The sequence below is a fragment of the Aotus nancymaae genome, unplaced genomic scaffold (genome assembly GCF_030222135.1).
Source record: "Aotus nancymaae isolate 86718 unplaced genomic scaffold, 86718_ANA_hifiasm-v0.15.2.pri h1tg000059l, whole genome shotgun sequence".
NCBI classification, from domain to species: domain Eukaryota; kingdom Metazoa; phylum Chordata; class Mammalia; order Primates; family Aotidae; genus Aotus; species Aotus nancymaae.
In genome coordinates this window covers 28612923-28639220 of record NW_026988473.1, presented here as the reverse complement: position 1 = coordinate 28639220, position 26298 = coordinate 28612923, and the positions used below count along the sequence as shown (strand labels likewise).

The 26298-nt window shown below is 36.2% G+C and overlaps 2 protein-coding genes across 2 annotated transcripts in view; one reads left to right on the top strand and one right to left on the bottom strand.

The window, feature by feature from the left end:
* The window catches only part of EIF3M (eukaryotic translation initiation factor 3 subunit M), a 28654-nt gene extending 19158 nt beyond the window's left edge, over window positions 1-9496 (top strand). The window contains exons 8-11 of the mRNA XM_012452290.2: window positions 948-1029; window positions 5341-5484; window positions 6381-6441; window positions 6905-9496. Coding sequence (XP_012307713.1) covers window positions 948-1029; window positions 5341-5484; window positions 6381-6441; window positions 6905-7025 — 408 coding nt within the window. The 3' untranslated portion in view covers window positions 7026-9496. The remainder of the gene's footprint in view (window positions 1-947; window positions 1030-5340; window positions 5485-6380; window positions 6442-6904) is intronic.
* Window positions 6495-26298, bottom strand: part of CCDC73 (coiled-coil domain containing 73) — a 162219-nt gene continuing 142415 nt past the window's right edge. The window contains exons 15-18 of the mRNA XM_064365053.1: window positions 19964-20153; window positions 17475-18983; window positions 14543-14676; window positions 6495-7730 (exon numbers count right to left, since the gene is read on the bottom strand). Coding sequence (XP_064221123.1) covers window positions 7530-7730; window positions 14543-14676; window positions 17475-18983; window positions 19964-20153 — 2034 coding nt within the window. The 3' untranslated portion in view covers window positions 6495-7529. The remainder of the gene's footprint in view (window positions 7731-14542; window positions 14677-17474; window positions 18984-19963; window positions 20154-26298) is intronic.

Genomic DNA, 26298 nt, shown 5'->3' with positions numbered 1-26298 from the left:
CTGTCTCTACTAAAAATACAAAAATCAGCCAGGCGAGGTGGTGCGCGCTGGTAGTCCCAGCTACTCAGGAGGCTGAGGCGAGAGAATCACTTGAACCCGGGAGGCAGAGGTTGCCGTGAGCCAAGATGGCACCACTGCACTCCAGCCTAGATGACAGAGCGAGATTCCATCTCAAAAAAAAAAAGGCTGGGTGCGGTGGCTCACGCCTGTAATCCCAGCACTTTGGGAGGCCAAGATGGGTGATCATGAGGTTAGGAGATCATGACCATCCTGGCCATGGTGAAACCCCATGTCTACTAAAATACAAAAAATTAGCTGGGCAAGGTGGCAGGCGCCTGTAGTCCCAGCTACTAAGGAGGCTGAGGCAGGAGAATTGCTTGAACCCAGGAGACGGAGGTTGCAGTGAGCCGAGATTGTGCCGCTGCACTCCTGCCTGGTGACAGATAAGAACTGTTTATTCATTTTATACCAGAAACAGACCTATTTAGGACCAACTTTTCTCACCACTGAACACAGTCCTGTTCTTCCTCCCTTTCTTTCAATTTTCTCACTTACTGGCCATTATAGACTTAGATAATACTAAGTTTCGTTTTTATTACATATATATTGTTGCTAGCCCCACTTCAGAAGATAAGTCTGATATTTAAAAACACATGAACATTTTTCAAATGCAAGTATAAATATATTTTGGACTGTTTTGCATTTGCACTATGCCATTAGCTACCATCTTTCAGTGTGGATAATTTAGAGCTCACTATATTTACTGATTATTTCATTTTAAAAGTGAGACATATGAAAGCAAATGATTTGGTAATTTGATGAAACAGAATGTTATTTCTGCATTGAACAAATTGCAGAGTTTTGTTGGGAGTCAGTATCCTTAAACTATCTTGCAATAAATCCTAATTCTGTATTGACGGTATCTTTTTTGTCTTTTATCTATATAGCTTTTAACCATTTTTGTGAGTGCTAAATTGGCATCATATGTCAAGTTTTATCAGAATAATAAAGACTTCATTGATTCACTTGGTAAGTTTTGGGGTTTATTCTTTGAGGCACAGACACAGGTGGGAACATGCTATACTAACAGTTACGTACTGTGTGGTCCAGCAAATATGGTTGTGGCCTTATTTGTAGATTATCCTAAAAGGAGTTGGGTGTGATAGAACAGGCACAAAAATACATAATTTAAAATATTACTTAGAATGAATTGAAAATCAGAAATCAAGAAGGTTAAGGAGGTAGCATTTGTGATAGAGAATGAAACTGGGAGTATGAAAACAATTTAGTGCCTGTTCCCAGCACTTTGGGAGGCTGAGGTGGGTAGATCATTTGAGGTCAGGAGTTCAAGACCAGCCTGGCCAACATGGCAAAACTGTGTTTCTACTAAAATTACAAAAATTAGTGGGCATGGTGGCACATGCCTATAGTGCCAGCTACTGAGGAGCCTCAGGCAGGAGAATCACTTGAACCCGGGAGGCAGAGGTTGCATGAGTCGAGATTGCACTACTGCACTCCAGCCTGGATGACAGAGTTAGCTCCATATCAAAAAAAAAAAGAGAGAGAGAGAGAAAACAACTTGGGCCCTTTTTTTCCTCATTTAAGAGCTTGCAGAACTTTAGGCCCTTCCAGCTCTTCTGTATCAGGATTCTTTGAGGTAAAGTTATAGCAAGAATTGGGTGCTTAGAGAAGACAGATCAGATAGAAATAGTTCCATTGATAAATGTGTTTTTAAAATTTAGGGATGGAGGATTGAGCAGAAAAGCAACTGAAAGAATTACCATTACTTTGATCATAATGGTAGCTTTCAGAAATATTTAAGAGCTGATAAAATTTGATGATTAAAGGTACTTTGTTAAGCTAAACATTATTCTTAATATTGTTTCTTTGTAGAAGACCTTATTCCTTAGATATATGGTGATTTGTATTTTTGGGGCTTTTTTTTTTAAGCCATAGCCACAGAATGGTAACAAATAGTTTTTTCCCCCTCTACTATATAGTATTTTATGCTTGGATCCCCCCACCATTAACAAATTACAGAAGTATATAATATTGCCAATTAGATCTAGAAGATGGAATTAGAAATGGAAATGTAATTTTACATGGTAGTTGACTTTTCTAACTACAGTTTGTTAAAGACAGCATAGTCTTACTTTATTATTTTTATCTTTGAATTTTCCTGTCTGGCATATCAGAGTTCAGTAAATGTCAAATTGAATCAAATCTTACCCTTAATGGAGCAAACCCCATATGTGTTCAATATTTTCATTTCCTTCTGGAGCATGTTTTTAACATACTAAAATGCAAAGAGAAAACTCAGAAAATCTGCATTTGAACAGGTTTTAAATGTTGTAAACTACCAGTTTTTTAACACTGGAGTCAACTGAAACTAAGGTGCTTTGTTTTCCTACTAGGCAATAATCAAAATACATTAGAGATTGATTATATTTTCCAATATTAAGAGTGAATTGTTAGTCTTCCTGGTTGTTGAGGATACAGATGAAGAGTACAATTATGATCTACTTTGATTATCCTTAGTTTTCAATTTGGTAATCATTAATGCTTGTCATCTGTAAATTTTGTGCATCCATTGGAATTGGGGTAGATTGACTTATTCTGAACATATAATAAGGCATTTGAAATACACCAAGATAAAGTAGATGTAAGTGTGTTTGTGTATAATGCTTTGCCAGGTGCACTAGACCCAGAAGACCACATTCTGTCCCAGTTAATTTGTTTTGTAGCATGAAGCTGTGTGATGGAATGTTAATGTCAGCAACCTCTTTATTTACGCACCAAGGAAAAAGGAGTAGTAATTAACACTTTGACACTCCCCCATTGATGTGTAATTGACTGTTTCAAAGGAGCACTGGTTCATAAGCTATTGCATGCATTAAAATTGGGTTTTCTGTATTGCAGCATTTTAAGACAGGGGTCAGTGACAATGCAGAAATTGCTCAATGATGCACATTTTTTTATTACTGCATTAAGGTTTTGACATATTAGTAATGAATAAATGTTTCCATAAAATTAGATTTTTTATAACTTTAAAATTGAAATATGACAGCACACTGTGACTTCCTCTTTGAAGGTAGTATTTTAGTTTTATGAAACAAAGCATAGCTTCCTACAAAGTCTTTAATTCATACTTCACTGGTTTAGTAGTTTGATTTTCAGAACAAGAGTCCTGAGGGTTTTAAGTTTGGTTGTCTGTTTTAGAGTTATTTTAAACATCAGTTTGAAGTGTTTTTAGATGTAAGTTTTCACATGTAAAATAGATAGTGGTTTTATGTAATTCAGCCTAGAAATAATCTTCATTCCTCTGATAAGTTTTTTCATTTATGGTAAGATTGTAACTGCAGAAAAAATGAGCAGTAAAATAGATTTAATTTCAAAAGTACTTAATAGAAATTGCAGGGGTTTCTATCATTTTATCATATTGAAAGAGAATCGTCTGTATCAGTAAACTGAGAATGTTAAGGAATCTTTGAAAAAATCTTTGATACATGTTCTTTGATACGAAAAAATTCAGAATGTTGCTTATTGTGCCAGCTAGAATTCAAATTCCCTCATTTGCCTTGTTTCTTGAACATCTGTGCAAATCAGTATTCTATTAGAAATTTGTATATATGCTTCTGAGAAAACGTTTTTATATTAAATATGTATATATTTTATTTTAATTGTATAATTAAACATTTATTACAGCTAAAAGCCTAGTGACAACTGTCTGTATTCCACAAGTTGCAATCAGTTTGTCAAAACATTTTCTTTTATTAACACTGACAACTTAGGCCAACAGTAGCATTATCTTGTGTCAACTGAATTGCCCTAACATGTCCACATGTAATCTGGTGTTATCCAGTTGCTACCTTTTGCTTCAGAAAGTTAATCAGCATCTAATTTGCATTTGTTAATTAGGGTTAATGTGCACTAATTGATTTCTTGATGCCTGTAGATTTCCATTAAACGCAGTTAGCAATACTTACTTGCGTACCTCATTCATTTGAGTTATGATCATGTTTTTGTTGAATCTGTGCCAAATAGGAAGCCTGTATCATAATTACAGCTAATTAACAGATGATCATGCCCTATATTAATGAGCTTCCGTGGTCCTCTACTAATATGTGAATGTTATAAATTTAAAATTTATTTATGGAGTATTTAGATAACTTTTTAAACAATACAGACTTGAAGCTCTGAATTTATTAGAGGGCACTTGATTGATCATTTGCTGATTTTACGTAATTTGAAAGTTCAGAGAAAAGGAACATGTAAATCTAGATTTAGAAATTTGGTTTTTTAATTAATAAGTTAGCATCAAAACAAGTAGAATTCCGCTTCTACTAGGACTAGGTTATATATTTAGGATCTGTAAGTTTTAAAATTTCTAGCCCTTTATTTTACAAATGAACCTATTCTAGGCCTAGCACTGCTACTTTTGGACTGTAAGTCACCATTTAATCTCTTTGCTCCTCAGTTTTGTTTTTAGGGTGAAAGGATTCAGACTGGGTAATTCCTTAAGTTTTCTTCTAGGACTAACACGTTGTTATCTGAATAATTACAACAGCATATTTCATTAGAAATTATAAGGAAAATTTGAATTATTTGTGCAATTTACTGCCTGTGCCTTATAAAGAACAAGTATCACTGTTAATGGTACTGTTTAATTTTATCTAGTACTAACTGTATTGGCCTATAAAGGTTAAATGACAAACATTGACAGTTTTGATTTGTATGTAGTTTTGATTTTTTTTTTTAATTAAATCAAATTTTATTTTTTTGAGACAGTCTTACTCCATCACCCAGGCTTATAGTTTTGATTTTTAAATGGTGACCTGACGTGAAATGGAATGTTTTCATAACTGAAAATATTTGTGAAAATATTTTAAAACTTCATGTTTACCAGTAATAGTAATGCAGAAAAAACTAGTAGGTAGATAAGAAATCCTCTGTGTTTAAATGAAGAGCTATTAATGTGAAAATAAGCTTAGGTAATTTAACTGAACAGAAATTGTTCTTGTGAAATATATGTTGTAGATTTTATCTCCTAAAATGTGTAACTAATGTTGTACAAAAATGTACAAAACTTCTAGGGTCTAAAAATAATCATTTTATGGCCCAAATCTATCATCTATGATACTATAGAAAAATGATTTTTAATACTCTACAGAGTCAGTTAATAGTTTGCTAATATAAGAAGCTTTGTCAAAATTATTTAAATGCTCAAACAGTAATTTCCACAATGACAAAAATAAGAATAATTTTCACAGCAGGAGATGTAATTGTGCAGGTCTTTAACTAGTATAAACACTCATCAGTCTTCATTATTCTGTTATTTAGGCTTATTACATGAACAAAATATGGCAAAAATGAGACTACTTACTTTTATGGGAATGGCAGTGGAAAATAAAGAAATTTCTTTTGATACAATGCAGCAAGAACTTCAGATTGGAGCTGATGATGTTGAAGCATTTGTTATCGATGGTAAGGCAGATAGAACATTTTCATTTATTTCTAGAATTTCTCATCTATGTGGAACATAGATATATATCTTGAAAGTGAGACTTACAGATTTGTTTGTAGCAGATGTATGTTTAGATTAGTGGATATATTTGTTGTAGGGTGAAAATTTAGTAGAAATATAAACTGCTATATTATAGCCCTTCAATTCACATAGAACAAAGACATTTAGGCAATACACCATTGTAGTTAAGAGCACAGATTTTAGTATTAGATATGGATGTATGACCAGGTCCTTCCTTTGTCAAACAGGAATGTAGGGATTCATTTGTGGTTGTAAGGATTAAATGAATTAATACAGGTAAAGCACAGTGCCTGGCACATAGTAAATGATCTACAAGTGTTAACTATTACCAGTTTTTTTTATGATTAGCCTAGAAACAAGAACTTCTTCCCCAACAATTGGATTATAAAGCAACTTAACTGCTCAGGAATTTTTTTCTGAGCTTTTTAAATTTGAAAGTTAGGATAATGCAATTGATTAATAAAAGATGCAGAACTATTGACCTTTTTTCCCCTAATGATCTAAGTCTTCTATAAAGAAGTAATAACTTTGTAGGAAATTAGTTTATATCCCCATATGAGATGATAGGGGAAGAACACCTAGAATTCTTAAAAATAAAGAAACAACAACAAACAGTATGCAGTATTTAATATAGATTGTCCCAGCAGCCATAGGACAAATACATGACCTTCTTCTTGGTTGCCTCATACTACTTTGCTTATTAGATTTAAACAATCAGTTTGTAATGTTGGAAAACAAAAGTTTTATTATGGCTTGCTTTGTCACAGTTTTCATACCTTAGCTATTTTTCTTGGAAATTTTTCATATAACATACAATGTAAAATATCTTTTTCAGCTGTAAGAACTAAAATGGTCTACTGCAAAATTGATCAGACCCAGAGAAAAGTAGTTGTCAGGTAAGATATTTAATGCTTTGCAGCATTTTATAGAACGATTTAGTTTGTTCTGATTATTTTACTTAAATGTTTAGAGAACCAAGGTGGTGTTATCAGTTGACTGTAGTTAAATAGTTGCTATTTATCATAATTTTATTAAAGCTCAGACTGAATGTGATTAGCTTATTTAATGAAAGAGTCCTATTTTCCAGCACATTTCATTTAATGGCTGAGCATTGGCTGGAATACTAATGACTTTCATGTCTGCTTTATATAGTTGTTCAGGAGAATTAGAAGGCTTAGGATCAATATGGTAAAGATTTTAAAAAAATAATTATGTAATTCTTAAATTCTTTTACAATTTTAAATTATGTCTCTTATGTGTATTTAATCTTGCTTTTAACTGGATTCAAATCTGTGGTATTATAAAAGAATACCAGAGGATAAAAGGTTGACTAACACTGTTTACTTTTTCAATTTTTAGTCATAGCACACATCGGACATTTGGAAAACAGCAGTGGCAACAACTCTATGACACACTTAATGCCTGGAAACAAAATCTGAACAAAGTGAAAAACAGCCTTTTGAGTCTTTCTGATACCTGAGTTTTTATGCTTGTAATTTTTGTTCTTTTTGGGGAAAAAAAAACCCTAAATCATAGTAAAACATTATAAACTCAAAAAAATTTTGCCTAGTATGGACAGTTATTGTCTCAAATTTATATTAAAATCACAAACTCCAGAGGATACGAAGTCATAAATTACAGAGGGTCACACAGTATGTCTCTTATACAATACATAAATTCTATAAAAAAGGATACTGAAGAAGCAAAAAGCACTTTAAAGAAACAGTAATATACAGAGGAAAGACAGAAGTTTAAAATTAAAGGGAATTGGATGCTCACAGTATACTATGCAAATAAAAAGACAGCAGTCTTAAATGATGCATCTTCAAAGCAAATATATGAGTAATATAATTTCTTCACATGAGAAAAAGTTGGAAAAGTGAAGACAATTGTAGAACTTTAAATATGTCACTTCATTCTAGTAAAAACTGTACCAGTATTTCAGTTACATCATTTCACTACTGAAAGCACTTTTTACATTATTTTAATCTGTTGTTTTTTCCAGCATCTCTTGTGCTTTTCTTTTTTTTGATTGGTTGTCATTTTCCAAACTTGGTAACTTTTCACTTTCATTTATTTGATTTGTAATGAGGCTCTTCCAGTCGTCATCACCAGAAGTATCTTTAGTCTTGATTGCCTGCAAATGGCTTTGTAGCGGAGTTGATTTCAGAGGTTTTGTTTTCACCTAGGAATGACCAAACTTATTTTACTTTTGAAATTACTATACAAAAGACTTTAAAGAGTCTGTAAAGCCTCTGCAGTTGTTATGAGTGTGTGGTAAAACCACTATTTTCTTGGCTGATTTCCACGAATTTAGTAGTTTTGGCACCAGAAAACTATACAATGTGAATGTGTAGGCTTTAATATGTAACGTAAGTAAAGTGTATAAAAACTGCCTTTTAATTCAAGTTTCCTCTCATGCTTCAGAACACCATTGTTGAAGAAACAGGAAGGAGCAGATATTTGGAAATCGGCATGTTTTCAAGGCACTGTATTGGATAATTTTTAAAATACTGTGTTAAATAATTCATTTTAAGGTTCTTTTCTGTTGTTAAAATACTTACTGAAAATTTAGAAAGTAGAGAAAAGTAGAAAGAAACTAAAAATCATTAGTAATCCCTTATCCAGAGAGACTTGTTGACATTTTGGTATTTGCTGCTAGTCTTTTTTCCTATTTTTAGCCTATTTAATCATTCTATAGAATCTTATATATTTTCCTCTGTGAGCAGTTTTTGTTATAAACAATTGGTTGTTATGAACAATTTTCTGTGGTTGCAAAATACTTCCTTTTATGGATGTGTGGTGATTTAACTTATCTCCTATTAAATGTTTTGTTTCCAGTTTATCCCTAGCAAAAATTAATTCAAGTTAATCCTGAAAAATAATCTTTGATGTTTTTGAGAGATTCCCAGATAAAATTTTCTCCTCAAAAAGAATAGTAGGCCAGGCATGGTGACTCATACCTATAATCCCAACACTTTGGGAGGCTGAGGTGAGTGGATTGCGTGAGCTCAGGAGTTGAAAACTAGCCTGGGTAACATGGCAAAACCCCATCTCTACCAAAAATTAGCTGGGCGTGGTGGTGTGCTGTAGTCCCAGCTCCCTCAGAGGCCAAGGTGCAAAGATCACTTGAGCCCAGGAGGCAGAGGTTGCAATTAGCCGAGATTGCGTTATTGCACTCCAGCTTGGACAACAGAGTGAGACCCTGTCTCAAAAATAAAGATAAAACAAAAGGACTATTGAATTGTTTTCAAAATAACAATTATAGTGGGCTTTTTTTTTTTTTTTTTTTTTAAGATAGGCTCTTACCCTGTCACCTAGGCTGGAGTGCAGTGGCATAATAAAAGAGCTCACTGCAGCTTTGCCCTCCCTAGGTTCAGGTGATCCTCCCACCTTCACCTCCTAAGTAGCTGGGACTACAGGCATGTGCTACTACACCTAGCTCATTTTTGGATTTTTTTGCCACGTTGCCCAGGCTAGTCTCTAACTCTTAGGCTCAAATGATCTGCCTGCCTTAGTCTCCCAAAGTTCTAGGATTACAGGAGTGAGCAATACTGTATTGATTTTTAGTTGTAAGGGATATGCACATGTATTTTAGAAATATGGAACAGGATAGAATTACATTAAAATCACCCACAATCCCAACCACTATTAAAGAGTTTGGTGTATATCTCCTGGCCTTTTTCTGTATACACTTTTTAAATATTGGGGTCATATTTTTATTAGTTTATATGCTGTGTTGAACATTTTTAGCATTTCCTCCTGTTCTTAAGTCTGTTAAGAGGATAGCTCTGTTATATTCTGTGTTCTGTAATTTATTTTTGGACATTTAAATTTCAAGAAAATGATCACAGTTATTAGGCTGCAGTGAGTATCATTTGTTCAGAAATCTTTGTGAAGATCTTTGAGTACTGCCTTACATTAAAATCTTTTTCAATTTGGTAAAAGTGGCATATTAGTAACATTGTCATTTTCAGTGTTAGATTATGTAGTAATGTTTATTTCTTAAATGAACTTAAATGTTTAATGGTAAGTTCACGGCTCCCTAAGGATTGTTCCTTTTGCATTGCTCTGTTTGGCTCCCTTCCTGAAAATTTTATAGTCAACCACTAGTCTCCTCAGAGTTTTAACTCTGATCTTTGGGGTGATTCTGTGTTCATATTTGTCTGATTGCCTTTTTTCTTCCAAAAGTGTCTGCACAGGACTGCTAAGACAACTTAGGCAAGTCATTAATTTTTGTGGGCTTCGGTTTACTCATTTGCTCCTTTTAGTTCCCTGATGCTATTACTGGAAAGAATAACTATTTGGTAATGGATAAAATATTTCTGATAGTGTCTACTATACAGGTGTGTTCACTATACTTTATTTAGTTCATGGGGCCAGAAAAGATTTCAGGTAATTCATGCAGTACCAAAAACAGACGGGGAAAAATAGATGAAATCTAAATCTAGGTTGCTCCTAATTCTGAAGTAAAATGACTGGTGATCTGCATGATCTAATGTCCCATTTTGCCATCAAAATGCTAGGTTCATTTTGGTGTATTTGGCATCCAAGTACAAATTAACAATTTCCCAAAATCCTGATTCTTTGACTTTTTTATCTTGATGGAAAGGACGGACACGTTTACACATAACTGCTTTAGTTTCTTTCCTCTTAACTACCCACTTGGTGGTAAGGGTAGGAGCAGGGATTGGCTTTAGAGAAACAAACAATGTACAGTGTAGAATAGCTAATGTTTACACTCAACAAAACTTGTCCTGTTTAGCTTACCTGAGGGTTCTGCAGCCTCTGCACAGTAATTTTAGTTCTAGCTGTTGTCAAGATATATTGCCATGTATCTTTGTTCTTTCCCCTCCTGTCTCTTTTTAGAAATTTATCACCTGTTTCCTCTTTCAGCCTCACAAGATCTAATTTTTGGCCTAAAAATGTCCCCTCACTTGGTACCAGTCCTTTTATTACTGCCTGGGATTATATTTTAAAATTTAACCTAAATGAATCTAATTCATTGGATATAAAAAAAGTAAGAAGTGGCTTGCTTTGCTTACTCTGGCCTTTCATTCTCATTCCTGGATATAATCAAGATTGCAGCAGGCTACCAACCTAACGCCATTAACAAGAACGAAAAACATACCATCATCTTTTCAAGTTACTTTGAACCCATAGAAAGTGGATTGGTACTTAATATCTTCCCTGAATTAAACAGAGTTGATGTATGCTGTACATAAAATATTGTTGAAAAATGAAAACTTCAATTTTTTGGCTATAAGTTTTCATAAAATTCATTTAGAACAGAGGTTGATAAACTTTTTCCATAAAGAGCCAGAGTATTTAGCTTTGTGGGCCAAATGGCCTCTTACAACAGCTCAATTATCAGTGCTGTGCAAAAACAGCCTTGACAGTGTGCAAAGGAATGGGTGTGGCTGTGTCTTAAATTTGTAAGGAGATCTACTTTTGAATTTGCCGCACATTACATGATATTTTATACTCAAGCTTTAATCTGAGACAATGATGCTTACCATAGTACTTGGCACAAAGTAATATGCACTTGGAAAATGTCTATTCAGCCAGTGAATTGAGTTTGCTTTATATGCACAAGTCTTTGAGAATAAACATTTTTTTCTATTTTGAAAGTTGAGAAAATGTAAGATAGCATTTGACTAAGAGCCAAGATACCTAGCCTGGGTCCACCACATACTTTGTCTTAATGACCCTGGAAAGTTATTTCATGTTTATGTCACTGTTACCTCATCTGTATTTTAAAAAAATCCTTGCAGGATGAAAAAGTTAAAAAATCTATAATTTTTTTTTTTTTTTTTTTTTTTTTTTAGATGAAACAAGTCACTCTATTGCCCAGGCTAGAGTGCAGTGGTGTGATCTCAGCTCACTGCACCCTCTGCCTCCTAGGTTCAAGCAGTTCTGCCTCAGCCTCCCGAGTAGCTAGGATTACAGGTGCCTGCCACCACGCCTGGCCAATTTTTGTATTTTTAGTAGACGTGGGGTTTCACTATATTGGCCAGGCTGGTGTTAAACTCCTGACCTTGTGATCTGCCTACCTCAGCCTCCCAAAGTGCTGGGATTACAGGCGTGAGCCACCACACCTGGCCAAAAATAAAATTCGTAAAAGCAACATTAATTGCAGACAGAGCATGAGGAATTAGACAAAAAGAACTTCCCTATTAGATTAATTATAAAATTACATGACAGCAGCAAAAGAACAGAACTTGTGCAGGGAAATTGCCACTTTGAAAGCCATCAGATTTCATGGTTATTATTCACTGTCACGAGAATAACACGGGAAAGACTGGTCCCCATGATTCAATTACCTCCCACCAGGTTCCTCCCATGATATGTGGGAATTGTGAGACCAATTGTAATTCAAGATGAGATTTCGGTGGGGACACAGCCAAATCATATTGTGCCCCTGGCCCCTCCCAAATCTCATTTCACATTTCAAAACCAATCATGCCTTCCCAGCAGTCCCCCAAAGTCTTATTTCAGCATTAACTCAAAAGTCCAAAATCTCATTGAGACAATGCAAGTCCCTTCTGCCTATGAGCCAGTAAAGTCAAAAGCAAGCCAGTTACTTCCTACAGTGGGAGCACAGGGTACTCACAGCCATTCCAAATGGGAGAAATTGGCCAAAACAAAGGGGCCACAGGCTCCATGCAAGTCCAGAATCCATCAGGGCAGCCAGGTCATGCTCATGCAACAGGTGGGTTCTCATGGTCTTAGGCAGTTCTGCACCCCTGTGGCTTTGCAGGGTACAGCCTCCCTCCTGGTTGATATCATGGGCCAACACTGAGTGGCTTTTCCAGATGCACAGTGTAAGCTGTTGGTGGATCTCATTCTGGGGTCTGCAGGACAGCAGCCATTTTCTCACAGCTCCATTAGGCAGCAACCCAGTAGGGACTCTGTGGGCTCTGATCCCACATTTCCCTTCCACATTGCCCTAGCAGAGGTTCTCCAGGAGAGCCCATACATCCTTTAAAATCTAGGAAGAGGTTCCCAAACCTCAGTTCTTGACTTCTGTGCATTCTCAGGATCAACACCACATGGAAGCTGCCAAGGCTTGGGGCTTAAACCCTCTGAAGCAATGGCCTGAGCTGTGTCTTGGCCCCTTTTAAGCACAGGTGGAGTTGCTGGGATGTAAGGCAGCAAGTCCCTAGGCTGTACACAGCATGGGGATGCCGGGCACAACCCACAAAACCACTTTTTCCTCCTAGGCTTCTGGGCCTTTGATGGGAGGGGCTGCGTGAAGACCTCTGACTTGCCCTGGAGACATTTTCCCCATTGTCTTGGAGATTAACATTTGGCTCCTTGTTACTTATGCAAATTTCAGAGTCAGCCTGAATTTCTCCTCAGAAAATGGGATTTTCTTTTCTATTTCAGGCTGCAAATTTTCCAAACTTTTATGCTGTTTCCCTTATAAAACTAAATGCCTTTAACAGCACCCAAGTTGCCTCTTGAATGCTTTGCTGCTTAGAAATTTCTTCCACCAGATACCCTGAATCATCTCTCTCAAGTTCAAAGTTCCACAAATCTCTATCTAGGGCAGGGGCAAAATGCTACCGATCTCTGCTAAAACATAACAAGAGTCACCTTTGCTCCAGTTCCCAACAAGTTCTTCATTTCCATCTGATACCACCTCAGATGGGATTTCATCATCCATACCATTATCAGCATTTTGGTCAAAACCATTCAACAAGTCTCTAGGGAGTTCCAAACTTTCCCACATTTTTCTGTCTTCTGAGCCTTCCAAACTGTTCCAACCTTGACCTGTTACCCAGTTCCAAAGTCACCTCCACATTTTCAGGTATCTTTTCAGCAACACTAGAGACTCCTGGTACCAATTTACTGTATTACTAGTTTGTTTTCAAGCTGCTAAGGATATACCCGAGACTGGGAAATCCATTAAACCTATTTAACGGACTTACAGTTCCACGTGGCTGGGGAGGCCTCATAATCATAGTAGAAGGTGAAAGGCAATTCTTAAATGGCAGCAGCAAGAGAGAAGAGAGCTTGCACAGGGAAATTCCCATTTTTAAAACCATCAGATCTTGTGAGACTTACTCACTATCATGCGAATAGCACAGGAAAGACCCACCCCCATGATTCAATTCCTCCCACCAGATTCCTCCCATGACACTTGGGAATTGTTGGGAGTGACAATTCAAGATGAGCTTTGGGTGGGGACAAAGCTAAACCATATCAAGGGTAGTTCCTGACTTTGTCTCAACTCTCCCAAAAGAGTTATACTATCTAACTTGAGGTTTCTATTTAGAAATGAAAATAAAATGCATTGCTAAAGCTGTTATTTGTTAAGGATGTGTTAATACTATAATATTTTGTATGTGTTAAAGTTGTTTAATAGACTTTGAACACTGCAACCTTTTCCTTGCTAAAGTTCTACACACTATGATATAAAACTTACACATTTAATCAGATAACCTTCCTGCTATAGTTAGTTGCTTTCCTTATGACAGATTGACTCCAGGAAGTCATATAATTTCTACAAATACTTTGCTTAATACATACATCCATACAGTATCACATGGATACTTGATCCTTTCACACATATTCTGAGTTTTCGGTTCTTTCCATCTCAATTTCCAAAAGTAATGTAAATTAACAAGCATTATTAAAAATAATTAGACTTGATTAGCTTACTTTTAGACATCATCTTGTATTAACATAAAGTTTTAAATGCTTAAATACCACTTTTCCAAATTTAGATGAGTAAAAAATAGAAGTATATAATCCGATGCCTCACACTCTCCCTCCCAAAACAGGCTGGATTGTATCTATTTGATTTATACACTGTGACTTTTTCCTGCTGTTTTCTATCAACCTTAATTGTGAAAAATGGTGCCACGTTGCCCTCTTGATATTATTTTGGAGATCAGTTAGGTCTTAAAGCATCCAGATGCGTACAGTTCTACACATATCTGTAGAATTAGCTCACTAAGGTCTGCTTGGCAATATTTTTAATTGACTTACATGTTCTGTGGGAAAAGAAGAATCATAAAAAGTCTTTGCAATTGCATTCTTCTCTTCACTGGGTTCTCCCTTGGGATCTGGATGGATACTCCAGTTATTCAAAGTGTCAGCAACTCTGTTAATGCTGGTATTATCTGATTGACAAAGAGGAAATGGCAGAACTGAGTTTTTTTTCTAGGTACTCATTTTAGTGACTAAACTTGTTTCTGATCCTATGCTTTTGTATTTAACAAGCAACAATTTCTATTTTTATGTTGAATATTTTGCAGTTTTCCAAGACTTTGCTCTTATATCAGGGATTTCATTTCAGAAACCAAGATTTTATTATTGCTACTTTCTAAAACCTGATTACTATAATTCCACATTAAAAGGAGTGAAAGAAATGGTATAAATACCTTCTAAAACAAAGTAACTCATACAGTATTATCATTATTCCCCTGGTTACTGTATTGCCCACACATGTAAGCATTTATATAGTGAATATTTTGCCAACTCAAATTAAGGGAAAAAGTTACGACCAGAGACCACATTTATAAACTATTTAAAGAAATTGGCCACAGTGAGAAGTCCAACAAAGGGCTGTTTAGAAGGGGTCACATTCGGCTTTAATAAGTTGATAGAAATGAGTTAGAGAGAAATATGCAAATTATATAGGTTAAAAGATACTGATGGCTTATTTAAGAGGATTTCACGGTTGAATTTCTACCGAATTTTAGATACCACCCTTTATAATATATCAACGAAATTTAACTTACAAGAAAGGACTTCAGAAAAAATGGTAGATAGATTTTTAGACGAGCACCTAAAGCAGTACCTAACTAAAAGTTAATGGAATCTTAAATAATATATTATGGAACATTGAAAAATTAGTTTGGGAAATGGGGTTACACAGTGTTTTGGTTATATGATTTTTGCCTGCATTATTTCCCAATGATGCTAGTAAACAGATGTTTTTGTTTTTAATCACCAAATATTCTCTTTTAAATTTTTCTCAATTTCCTTTTTAAAAGAAGCCTGTTAAATCTGAGGGTCATATAAAAGCTTTTCTTGGAATCTACATCTCTTTAAGGTGTCTAAGTGCACAATGTTAAACCCACAAAGTTCCCTTAAAATCTAAGAATGTCCTTAACAACCTCAGCAACTTTTGACTATGAGATTGCTATTAAAAGAAAACATGCTGGCTGGGTGTGGTGGCTCACACCTGTAATCCCAGCACTTTGGGAGGCTGAGGCAGGAAAATCACGAGGTCAAGATATTGAGACCTTCCTGGCCAACATGGTGAAACCCCATCTCTACTAAAAATACAAAAATTAGCTGGGCGTGTGGCATGCACCTATAGTCTGAGCTACTTGGGAGGCTGAGGCAGAAGAATTGCTTGAACTCAGGAGGTGGAGGTTGCAGTGAGCTGAGGATGCCACTGCACTCCAGCCTTGCGACAGAGTGAGACTCCATCTCAAAAAAAAAAAACAAAAACAGAACAGAAAAGAAAACATGCTATCCTGAAAATAAAAACACCATTTTCCTCATGATCATACTTCTTAAACTACTGCTTTTTATTTTCAATTTACATTCATACAGCACCAATTCATGATATATAGCATGTTTTTATTTTTAAATACTTTTGTGAAAAATTTCCAGGTCAGATATGGTGGCTCCCAGCAATTTGGGAAGCTGAGGCAGGAGGATAACTTGAGCCTGGAAATTCAAAACCAGCCTGGGCAACAAATTGAGACCTGTCTCTACCAAAAATTTTAAAAATTAGCTGGGTGCAGTGGCATGTCTGTACCCCCAGCTGCTCAGGAGGCTGAGGCGGGAGGATTCCTTCAGTCTGGGAGGTCAAACTTGCAGTGAACTATGATCATGCCACTGCACTCCAGGCGGGGCAACAGGCGAGACCCTATCTCAAAACAAAACAAAAAACAAAATAAAACAAAAACATAGCCATGTACTTCAGTACCCATCCATATTAAGTCATATGTATTTCATCCATTTACTTCTCCCCCTACTTTTTTCCAGAGTATCCTAAAATAAAGCTTGGACATTATGTCATTTTCATGTGGCAAAGTTGTTTTTTTTTTAATTTTTATTTTTTGAGACGGAGTCTCGCTCTGTTGCCCAGGCTGTAGTGCAGTGACACAATCTTGGCTCATTGTAACCTCCGCCTCCTGGGTTCAAGCGATTCTCCTGCCTCAGCCTCCCTAGTAGCTGGGACTACAGGCGCATGCTACCACACCTGGCTAATTTTTTGTATTTTTAGTAGAGATGGGGTTTCACCGTGTTAGCCAGGATGGTCTTGATCTCCTGACCTCAAGATCCACCTGCCTCAGCCTCCCAAACTGCTAGGATTACAGGCGTGAGCCACCAGGCCTGGCCTAGGCAGTTTTTAAGAACAGAAAAATCCCTCTCTTCTCTTTAACATCTGAATGCATTAATATATGTTAAGGGATTCAATTTAAAGTGTTTTAAACTGACAAATACTGGTCATAGGAAATACACTGATGTTATGTTTCACTATTACTTATGAAACAGAAGGAAGAGCCGGATTTGTGGTATGGATGAAGGGACAGATAAAAATAGAAAAACTAAGGAAAGGGAGAGAAATTGGGCAAAGAAAGACAACACAGGAGAGAAACTAAAATGTTCTGAGGGAAGGAAGTTTTTAAGGATGAATGATGAGCGTATAGAAAGAAGAGCAATAAATATGCACACTTGGCAGAAGCCTTAACTACTTCACTGCATTTGCTCTAAAAGTTAAAAAACAAGAGAATCATATTAAGTAGTTGTTCCTAATTTAAAATAATGACCCACATCTGTTGGTTTTGCTATTCCTGAATGAAAACAAACTTTAAAACAAAATTTAACAATATGATTGTAAACATTTATCAAGAGTAAGTAGAAAAACATTTTAAGAATTAAAACATTATTTTCTTACCTGGTCCAATATCCTTTCTGACATCCGCAGCAGTATTTTTACAAAGAGCCACGGAAATGATCTTTTTGTTTTCTGATGGATCTAGTGGTCTCTCCTTCAGCAACAAAGAAATGCTAGGGGTTGAACTGCTTGCTGTTTGACTTTCAATGTGATTTACTTTTGACCAAGGACCGGGGGCTGAAAAATTCATGTATACTGGAGTTTTCTCAGTTTTGTTATCTGAAGTTGAAAGATCAAAGGTTGACCTTCCGCTTCTGTTTACTAAATCTCCAGATGGCTTTATGTGAAATGAATGTGATTCCTCCAGCTGTCCTTCACTGAACATTTTTCCTGAAACGATGTCATTTAATGACTCTGTTTTCTCCGTATTATTTAACAATGTATGCTGTCTTTCATTAATGCTCACAAAAAGGAAGAGGTCATTTTTTGTGGCTTCAGTTACCTGATTCTCATCAATGTGATTCTCTTTATTGGAAAACTGTATTTCTGTGCAGGTTTTCATGTGAACAGCAGTTTTCACATCTTTGGCTTGTGAAGCATGACTATTCTCATTGTTAAGATGAAGATGGGAAATGTTCACATTATTGTTTTCTAAATATCCCAAACAGTTATTAAATTGACTGTTTTGCATATCACTCATATTTTTACACATAGTTTTTGCCCCAGTGCTTGAGCTGGGTTTCATCAACATAGGCATACTACTAACATTTTTATCTGAGTTCTTAAGAAGTACTTTTGAATTATCACTAAAAGCAGCAGATGAAACATGGTGATTGATTACTGTATCACAGGGAACAGTTAGTTCAGGCTTCTCTGAAGTATCATTGCAGACTTGCAGAAAATCTGAAGTTTGTTTAGAAGGTAATATGCTGCACTCACTTTTTTTAATTAACAGTTGTATTTGTTTTATTTTACATTGTTCATCATCTAACATAACATTACTTGAAGTCTGTAAACTATGTTTCTGACATGGAACAGGATTTTTTTTTATATCTAGAGATGAATCCAAATCTGCTTTGGTTTGGTCACTATTTGGAATTTCCTTCTCTATAGCAGGTTCTCGAGTCCCTGGAAGCAATCTGAATTGTTTGAATGGTTCGTTTTCAGAAACATCTTTATTATTATATGTATTGTGTGCTGTCTCATTTAAAATACTGTTAAATGATGTTTTTTTATTTTCAGCCTCCAGATGTACATCTGTATGGTGAACATTTAATCCTTCAGTTCTTTCTAGATGTATTTTTTCTGTTATCGCTGTATCTAACACTAAAAAAGGATTATTTGGTGATTTTAATTCTGTACGTCCATTGTCTTTTTCCAAGCACATCTTGTCTTTTATTTCTGTAGCAACTGATTTTCTGTTGTCCATAACATTTGAGGTTTGTCCTTGACTAATTACTTCTTTATCTAAGCAGAGGGTTTTGCTTAAGGAGATTTCACTTTGATTTTCATCCTGAGATACAATAGTATCAACTTCATTCTTGAAGCTTTTTTCAAAAAGCTGTAAATCTGTCATGATGGGAACGCAGTAAAATTTTACATTATACACTAAAGCCTGATTTCATAAAACTTATCACCTATTTTTATAAAAACATATTTCACCTTAAATATTTCATTGGTCAATAATTTTACAAACTTAATGACATCAATATTACCTAAATATTTGGTTCCCTTTATTATAATGAGCATATCTTTAGCATGCTAAATATTTGGCTGTACCCATATTAAACTTTAATTTCATAACAGCAAAGTATTTTTGGTTTTAAAAAGGGGAAGTTGAGGTATTACAAAACGTTTTATTTTTCTAGTCTATCTGCTTCATTTAGGACATACACTACAATTCCACATAAACACAGAACTGATAAAAATTAATTTATCTAAGAGGTTACACTCTAATTTCTATTACTACCCAGATCCAGTAGTATCCAGAAATTGCTAGCTGGCTTCTTCAAGACTGACAGTCATCACTTTTATTCATTACCCAGTGAGTATTTTTAAATTCTGGAATAGTTTTGGACAAGTGTATAAAATATCTACTTAATCAATATTCTATATTGAAATCTATATTCTAACAAAGATCTCAACTTTTTAGTATAGTTCATCTAGAATATAAATTTCAGGTTTTTGAAGGACTTTTTAAAAGTCCAATCATTCTCTCTACAACATCTCCACCAAGTGGTTGTTTAGCCTAGGTTTGAACACCTCCAATCAGTATCATCTTTAAATAATGCTTTTTAAAAATGGAAGAATAAAGTATTCCAATGGTTGCAGAAAGCTTATCTGAATTAAGAAAAATGCCCTAGGTCTGGTCATCAGAAGGTTACTGGTGACTCCAAGAACATTCTCAGCAAAACAGTGAAGGCAGAAACCAGAATGCAAAAAGACAAGGAATAAGTCATAAAGAGGGGAGGCAGAATAATTTTCCCAAAAATATTTACTATGAACATCAACAAACAAATTAGAAAATACCAATATAATTTTAAGGTTACCTTCTATAATGATTTCCTCCATAAATGAGCCTTCTTTCTTTTCCTCTTTTCCTCTATATTCAGTATCTGAACAAAAATTCTCCGTATTTTCTTCCCTTATTTCTTGCTCAGTATTATATTTCTGTATAATTGTGTTTTCTGGTTTTTCAGTTGACATTTCACTGTTTTCATTGTTTACTTCTGGAACGTTCTAGTATAAAATGGAAGAGAGTCTTTTAAAAACATTGTTTATAAACGTATAAAACATCTGAGCAAATGTGATAAATGTGGAATCTGTGTTTCAGTTCAACCATTCAGCAATTTGTTTGAAACCAAATGATTTTTTAGTAAGTTTAATATATCATACTCTTTATAACAATATCCCTTTACATTCATTTTATATACTCTATCATATTTAAGCAAAATTGAGACCTTTATAGATTTTCAAACATGCATACCACATTATTATATAATACCAAATGTTATGTGTAATAGAAGAACCACCCATTATTAAAGACAAGATAGACACGGCAAGCAAACTGTTTTGAGTAGTTCATTTTTTAAAGAGGTCTTGCTATGTTGTCCAGGATACAGTGCAGTGCCTATTCACAGGTGCAATCACAGTGCACAGCAAGCCTCAAAATTCTGAACCCACACTATCCTCCTGCCTCAGCCTCCTAAGTAACTGGGAATACAGGTGCTCACCACCATGCTAGGTGAAGCAGTATTTTTATATATCCTTAAAACAGCCAATCATTCCAACATGACTTTTCTTCCCCTATATATTGAGCACACGTTACATGTGAAGCACTGTACTAGGCTTTGGGATACAATGATGAACAAAATACAGTCCCTATCCTCGAAAAACTTACAGTTTGGTATGAAGATAAGAAAATAAATAATAGGCAACTTTAATAAAATGTAGTGTTCTGATAGGGATAAATACAGGTTACTATTGGCACATACAGGAATATTCCTGTCCCTGCTTTGGGGAGTCAAGGAAAGTTTCTTGGAGAAGGTGTTAGCTAAACATACCTAAAGTATGATATGGAGTCATAGATGGGGATAAGGAGGCACTCCAGAAAGAATAAATGGCATATAATGATGCCTGAGAACAAGTAAGATTACGAATATATTCATGGAACTATAAGTCATTTCATTTGGCTAGAGCTTACATAGAGGGAGAAGAATGAAGAGAAGTGAGGCTTGAGGTAAGCTGGGCCTAGGTCATTAAGGGCCTAACACAGCATGTTAAGGAGTTTCAACTCTACCAGGAAGACACTGCTAAGTCACCAAAGGATTTAAAACAGGGAATGAATAACATGATCCGACTGGAAAGACCATTTTGGCTACAATACAAAAAAATGAACTAATGTTTTCTAAACTTTATTGATGGAAACCAGCAATGAAAAATATGTGTTATAACTTAATAAGCACACTAAACAGTACCTATTATTACACTCTCTAATATTTTCTATGCTATTTCATTTCATTTTTAGAAGAATTCTGGTCACAAACCACCAAACTAATTTCCATGAACCACTGACAGGTTGCACCTAGAAGTCTGAAAAACACTAAAGTAAAGGGAGGGAACACATGGGGCAGATAGATACATCAGGATAATGCCACAGTAGTCCAGGTGATATCAGTAGAGATGAAGAGCTGTGAACAGATTGGTGATTTATGGAACTAAAGTTAATAGGACTCGGTCAATTATTGGATGTGAAGGCTGAGAGAGAAGGTGAGTCAAGATTGACTCCTGGAGTTCAGATTAGGTAAGTAGTTGACTGTGTGGGTGGCATTCCTTGAACAAGAAAACAGGAGTAGTAGTAGATTTGAAGGAAAATATCATGAGTTCAGGTTGAACCTGCTGAGTTTGAAGAGTTAGTAATACACTGAAGTGGTGACATCTAATGAACCTGTATTTATTACTTTTGCCTTTAAATAATTCCAACTTTTATTTTAGATTAAGGGTGTACATGTCCAGGTTGGTTGCATGGCTATGAGGTTTGGGGTATGACTGATCCCATCACCCAGGTAGTAGGCATAGTACCCAGTAGTTTTTCAACTGTTGTCTCCTTCCCTCCCTACCTCTCCTAGTAATTCCCTGGATCTACTGTTGCTATCTTTATGTTCATGAGTACCCAATGTTTAGTTCCAGCTTATAAGAAAATTGGTATTTGGTTTTTGTTCTTCCCCCCTCCAACCCACCCAGATGGAGTCTTGGTCTGTCACCCAGGCTGGAGTGCAAATTTTGGCTCACTGCAACCTCCACCTCCCAGGTTGAAGCGATTCTCCTGCCTCAGCCTCCTGAGTAGCTGGGATCACAGGCTCTCGCCACCAAGCCCAGCTAATTTTTGTATTTTTAGTAGAGACAGGGTTTCATTGTGTTGGCCAAGCTGGTCTCAAACTCTTGACCTCAGAGCCACCTGACTTGCCCCCACAAAGTGCTGGGATTACAGGCATGAGCCACCGCGCCTGGCCTGGTTTTCTGTTCTCATGTTAATTTGCTTAGGATAATGGCTTCCAGCTTCATCCATGTTGCTGCAAAGGACATGATTGCATTCTTTTTTGGCTGTGTAGTATTCCATGGTGTATATGTACCACATTTTCTTTATCCAATCCACTGTTGATGGGAACCTAGGTTGATTCCATGTCTTTGCTGTTGTGAACAGCACTGCAATGCATATAAAAGTACATGTGTCTTTTTGGTAGAGCGATTTCTTTTCTTTTGACTGTATACCCAGTAAAATTGCTGGGTCAAATGACAGTTCTGTTTGAAGTTCTTTGAGCAACCTTCCCACAGTGGCTGAACTAATTTACCCTCCTACCAACAGCATATAAGCTTTCCCTTTTCTCTGCAGCCTCACTGGCATCTGTTGCTTTTTGACTTTTTTTTTTTTTTGACGGAGTCTCATTCTGTCACCCAGGCTGGAGTACAATGGTGTGATCTCAGCTCACTGCAACCTCTGCCTCATGAGTTCAAGCGATTCTCCTGCCTCAGACTCCCGAGTAGCTGGGATTACAGGAACGTGTTGTTGCACCCAGCTAATTTTTGTACTTTTAATAGAGGTGGGGTTTCACCTTCTTGGCCAAGCTGGTCTTGAATTCCTGACCTCAGATGATCCACTTGTCTTGGCCTCCCAAAGTGCTGGGATTACTGGCATGAGCCACTGTGCCCAGCCTCTTTTTTGATCTTTTGTCATTCCAACTGGTGTGAAATGTTACCTCTTTGTGGTATTGATTTGCATTCCTCTGATGATTAGTGATGAGCATTTTTTTCATGTTTATTGGCTGCTTATATGTCTTCTTTTCAGAAGTGTCTGTTCATGTCTTTTCCCTACTTTTTAAATAGGTTGTTTCTTGCTTGCTCAATTGTTTTAAGTTCCTTACAGATTCTGGATATTAGACCTTTGTCAGATACATAGTTTGCATGGGTTGTCTATTTACTCTGTTGTTAGTTTCTTTTACTGTGCAGAAGCTCTTTAATTATGTTCAACTTGCCAATTTTTGTTTTTGTTGCAATTGCTTTTGAGAACTTAGTCATAAATTCTTTCCCAAGGCCGATATCCAGAATGGTGTTTGCCGAGTTTTCTTTTAGGATTCTAATGCACCTTTAGATGTGTGGGAAAACTGGCCTATAAACACTATAAATGTAGATTTGAAAATCATTGGCAGATAGATGACAACCAAAGATATACCAGTTGGACCGGGAGAAATGGTTCATGCCTGTAATCCCAGTGTTTGGGGAGGCTGAGACGAGAGGATTACCTGAGGCCAGGAGTTTGAGATCAGCCTGGATGACATAACAAGACCCCATCTCTATAAAATATTATTTAAAATTAGCTGGGTGTGGTGGCACACACCTGTAGTCCTGGCTACTTGAGAGGCTGGGGTGGGAGGAATGCTTGATCTCAGGAGTTTGAGGCTGTAGTGAGCTATGATTGTGCCACTGTACTCCAGGCTGGGTGACAGAGGGAGATCCTGTTAAAGAAAGAAGAAGAAGAAGGAAGATGAAAGAAGGAAGAAGGAGGAGAAGAATGAGGAGGAGATGAAAAAGGAGGAGAATAAGCAGAAGGAGGAGGAGGAAAAGAAGAAGAGGAGGAGAAGGAGGAGGAGGTGAGAGGAAGGGATAGAGAAGGAGAGGGGGAGGAGAAGAAATATACTGCTTACAGAGAGTATATTTTGAGAGAAAAAGAAAATAAAGGATAAAATGTTGATGAAAATCTCCAAGGGAGAGGCAAAGAAAGAGAAGATTGTAAAAGAGATTGAGAAAAATAGTATGGTGGCTACCAGAATCTTTGGATTGGATTAATATGAGCTCAAATCTTGGTTTCAGTATTTATTAGCTATGAAATCCTAGAAGGAAACTTGTGATAGTTTGTATTAATAGTAGTTACTGCTCTTTAACAAATTATCTCAAAACTCAGTGGTTTACAACAGCAAACATCCCAGTTTCAATGAGTCAAGAATCCAGGAGTGGGTTGGCTTGATGGTTCTGACTCAGCATCTCTCTTGAGGTTCCAATCAAGCCATCCTCTACAGCTCCATCATCTGAAGCCTTAACTAGCACTAGAAGAGTCTCATTCACATTTCTGGCAGTTGGTGCCACCTGTTGGCTGGGGTGCCTAAATTCTCTTCCAGGTGGCCTTTTATTATCCAGGGCCTCTCTTCATAGGATAGCTTAGACTTCTTTTCATGATGGTTGGGAGCGTGGGAGAAGGATAAACATACATGCACTCAAGACAAAAACCACAGTTTTCTTATAACGTAATCTCAGAAGTGACACTGTATCACTTCTGTTACATTCCATTCATTAAAACCAAGTTATTAATACAGCTCACACTCAAGTGGAGGGGCTTACAAAAGAGCAATGAGTAACAGGAGGTGGGAATCGCCTATTACTCATTGCTCTTTTGCAGTGAGTTAGAGGCTGCCTACAACATTATTTGAACTCTGTAAGGCTGTTTTCTCATCTACAACAAAAATGCTGTAAAGACAAAATGTGCAGAAAACAAGCATTCCTACATACCAACAATAGACAAGCAGAGAGCCAAATCATGAATGAACTACCATTCACAATTGCTACAAACAGAATAAAATACCTAAGAATACAGTTAACAAGGGACATGAAGGACCTCTTCAAGCACTACAAACCACTGCTCAAGGAAATAAGAGAGGACACAAATGGGAAAACATTCCATGCTCATGGAGAGGAAGAATCAATATTGTGAAAATGATCATACTGCCCAAAGTAATTTACAGATTCAATGCTCTTCCCATCAAACTACCACTGGCATTCTTCACAGAATTAGAAAAACTATTTTAAAATTCATATGGAACCAAAAAGCCAGTATAGCCAAGACAATCCTAAGCAAAAAGAACAAAGCTGGAGGCACCATGCTACCTGACTTCAAACTATACTACAAGGCTACAGTAACAAAAACAGCATGATACTGGTACCAAAACAGACATATAGACCAATGGAACAGAATAGAGACCTCAGAAATAAGACCACACATCTACAGTCATCTGATCTTTGACAAACCTCACAAAAACAAGCAATGGGGAAAAGATACACTATTTAATAAATGGTGCTGGGAAAACTGGCTAGCCATATGCAGAAAACTGAAACTGGACGCCTTCCTTACACCTGATACACAAATTAATTCAAGATGGATTAAAGACTTAAATTTAAAACCCAAAACCATAAAAACCCTAGAAGAAAACCTAGGCAACACCATTTGGGACATAGGCATGGGCAAAGATTTTATGATGAAATCACCAAAAGCAATTGCAACAAAAGCCAAAATTGACAAATGGAATCTAATTAAACTAAAGAGCATCTGTACAGCAAAAGAAACTATCATCGGAGCAAACAGGCAACCTACAGAATGGGAGAAAATTTTTGCAATCTACCCATCTGACAAGAGCCTAATATCCAGAATTTCCAAGGAACTTAAACAAATTTAAAACAGGAAAAAAAACACATCAAAAAGTGGGCAAAGGATATGAACAGACATTTCTCAAAAGAAGACATTTACATGTAAGGCCAATAAACATATGAAAAAAAGTTCAACATCACTGATCATTAGAGAAATGTAAATCAAAACCACAGTGAGATACTATCTCATGGCAGTCAGAATAGTGATTATGAAGAAGTCAAGAAACAACAGATCCTGGAGAGGATGTGAAGCAATAGGAATGCTTTTATACTGTTGGTGGGAATGTAAATTAGTTCAACCATTGTGGAAGACAGTGTGGCGATTCCTCAAGGATCTAGAACCAGAAATACCATTTGACTCAGCAATTTCATTACTGGTGTATCCCCAAAGGAATATAAATTATTCCTTTAT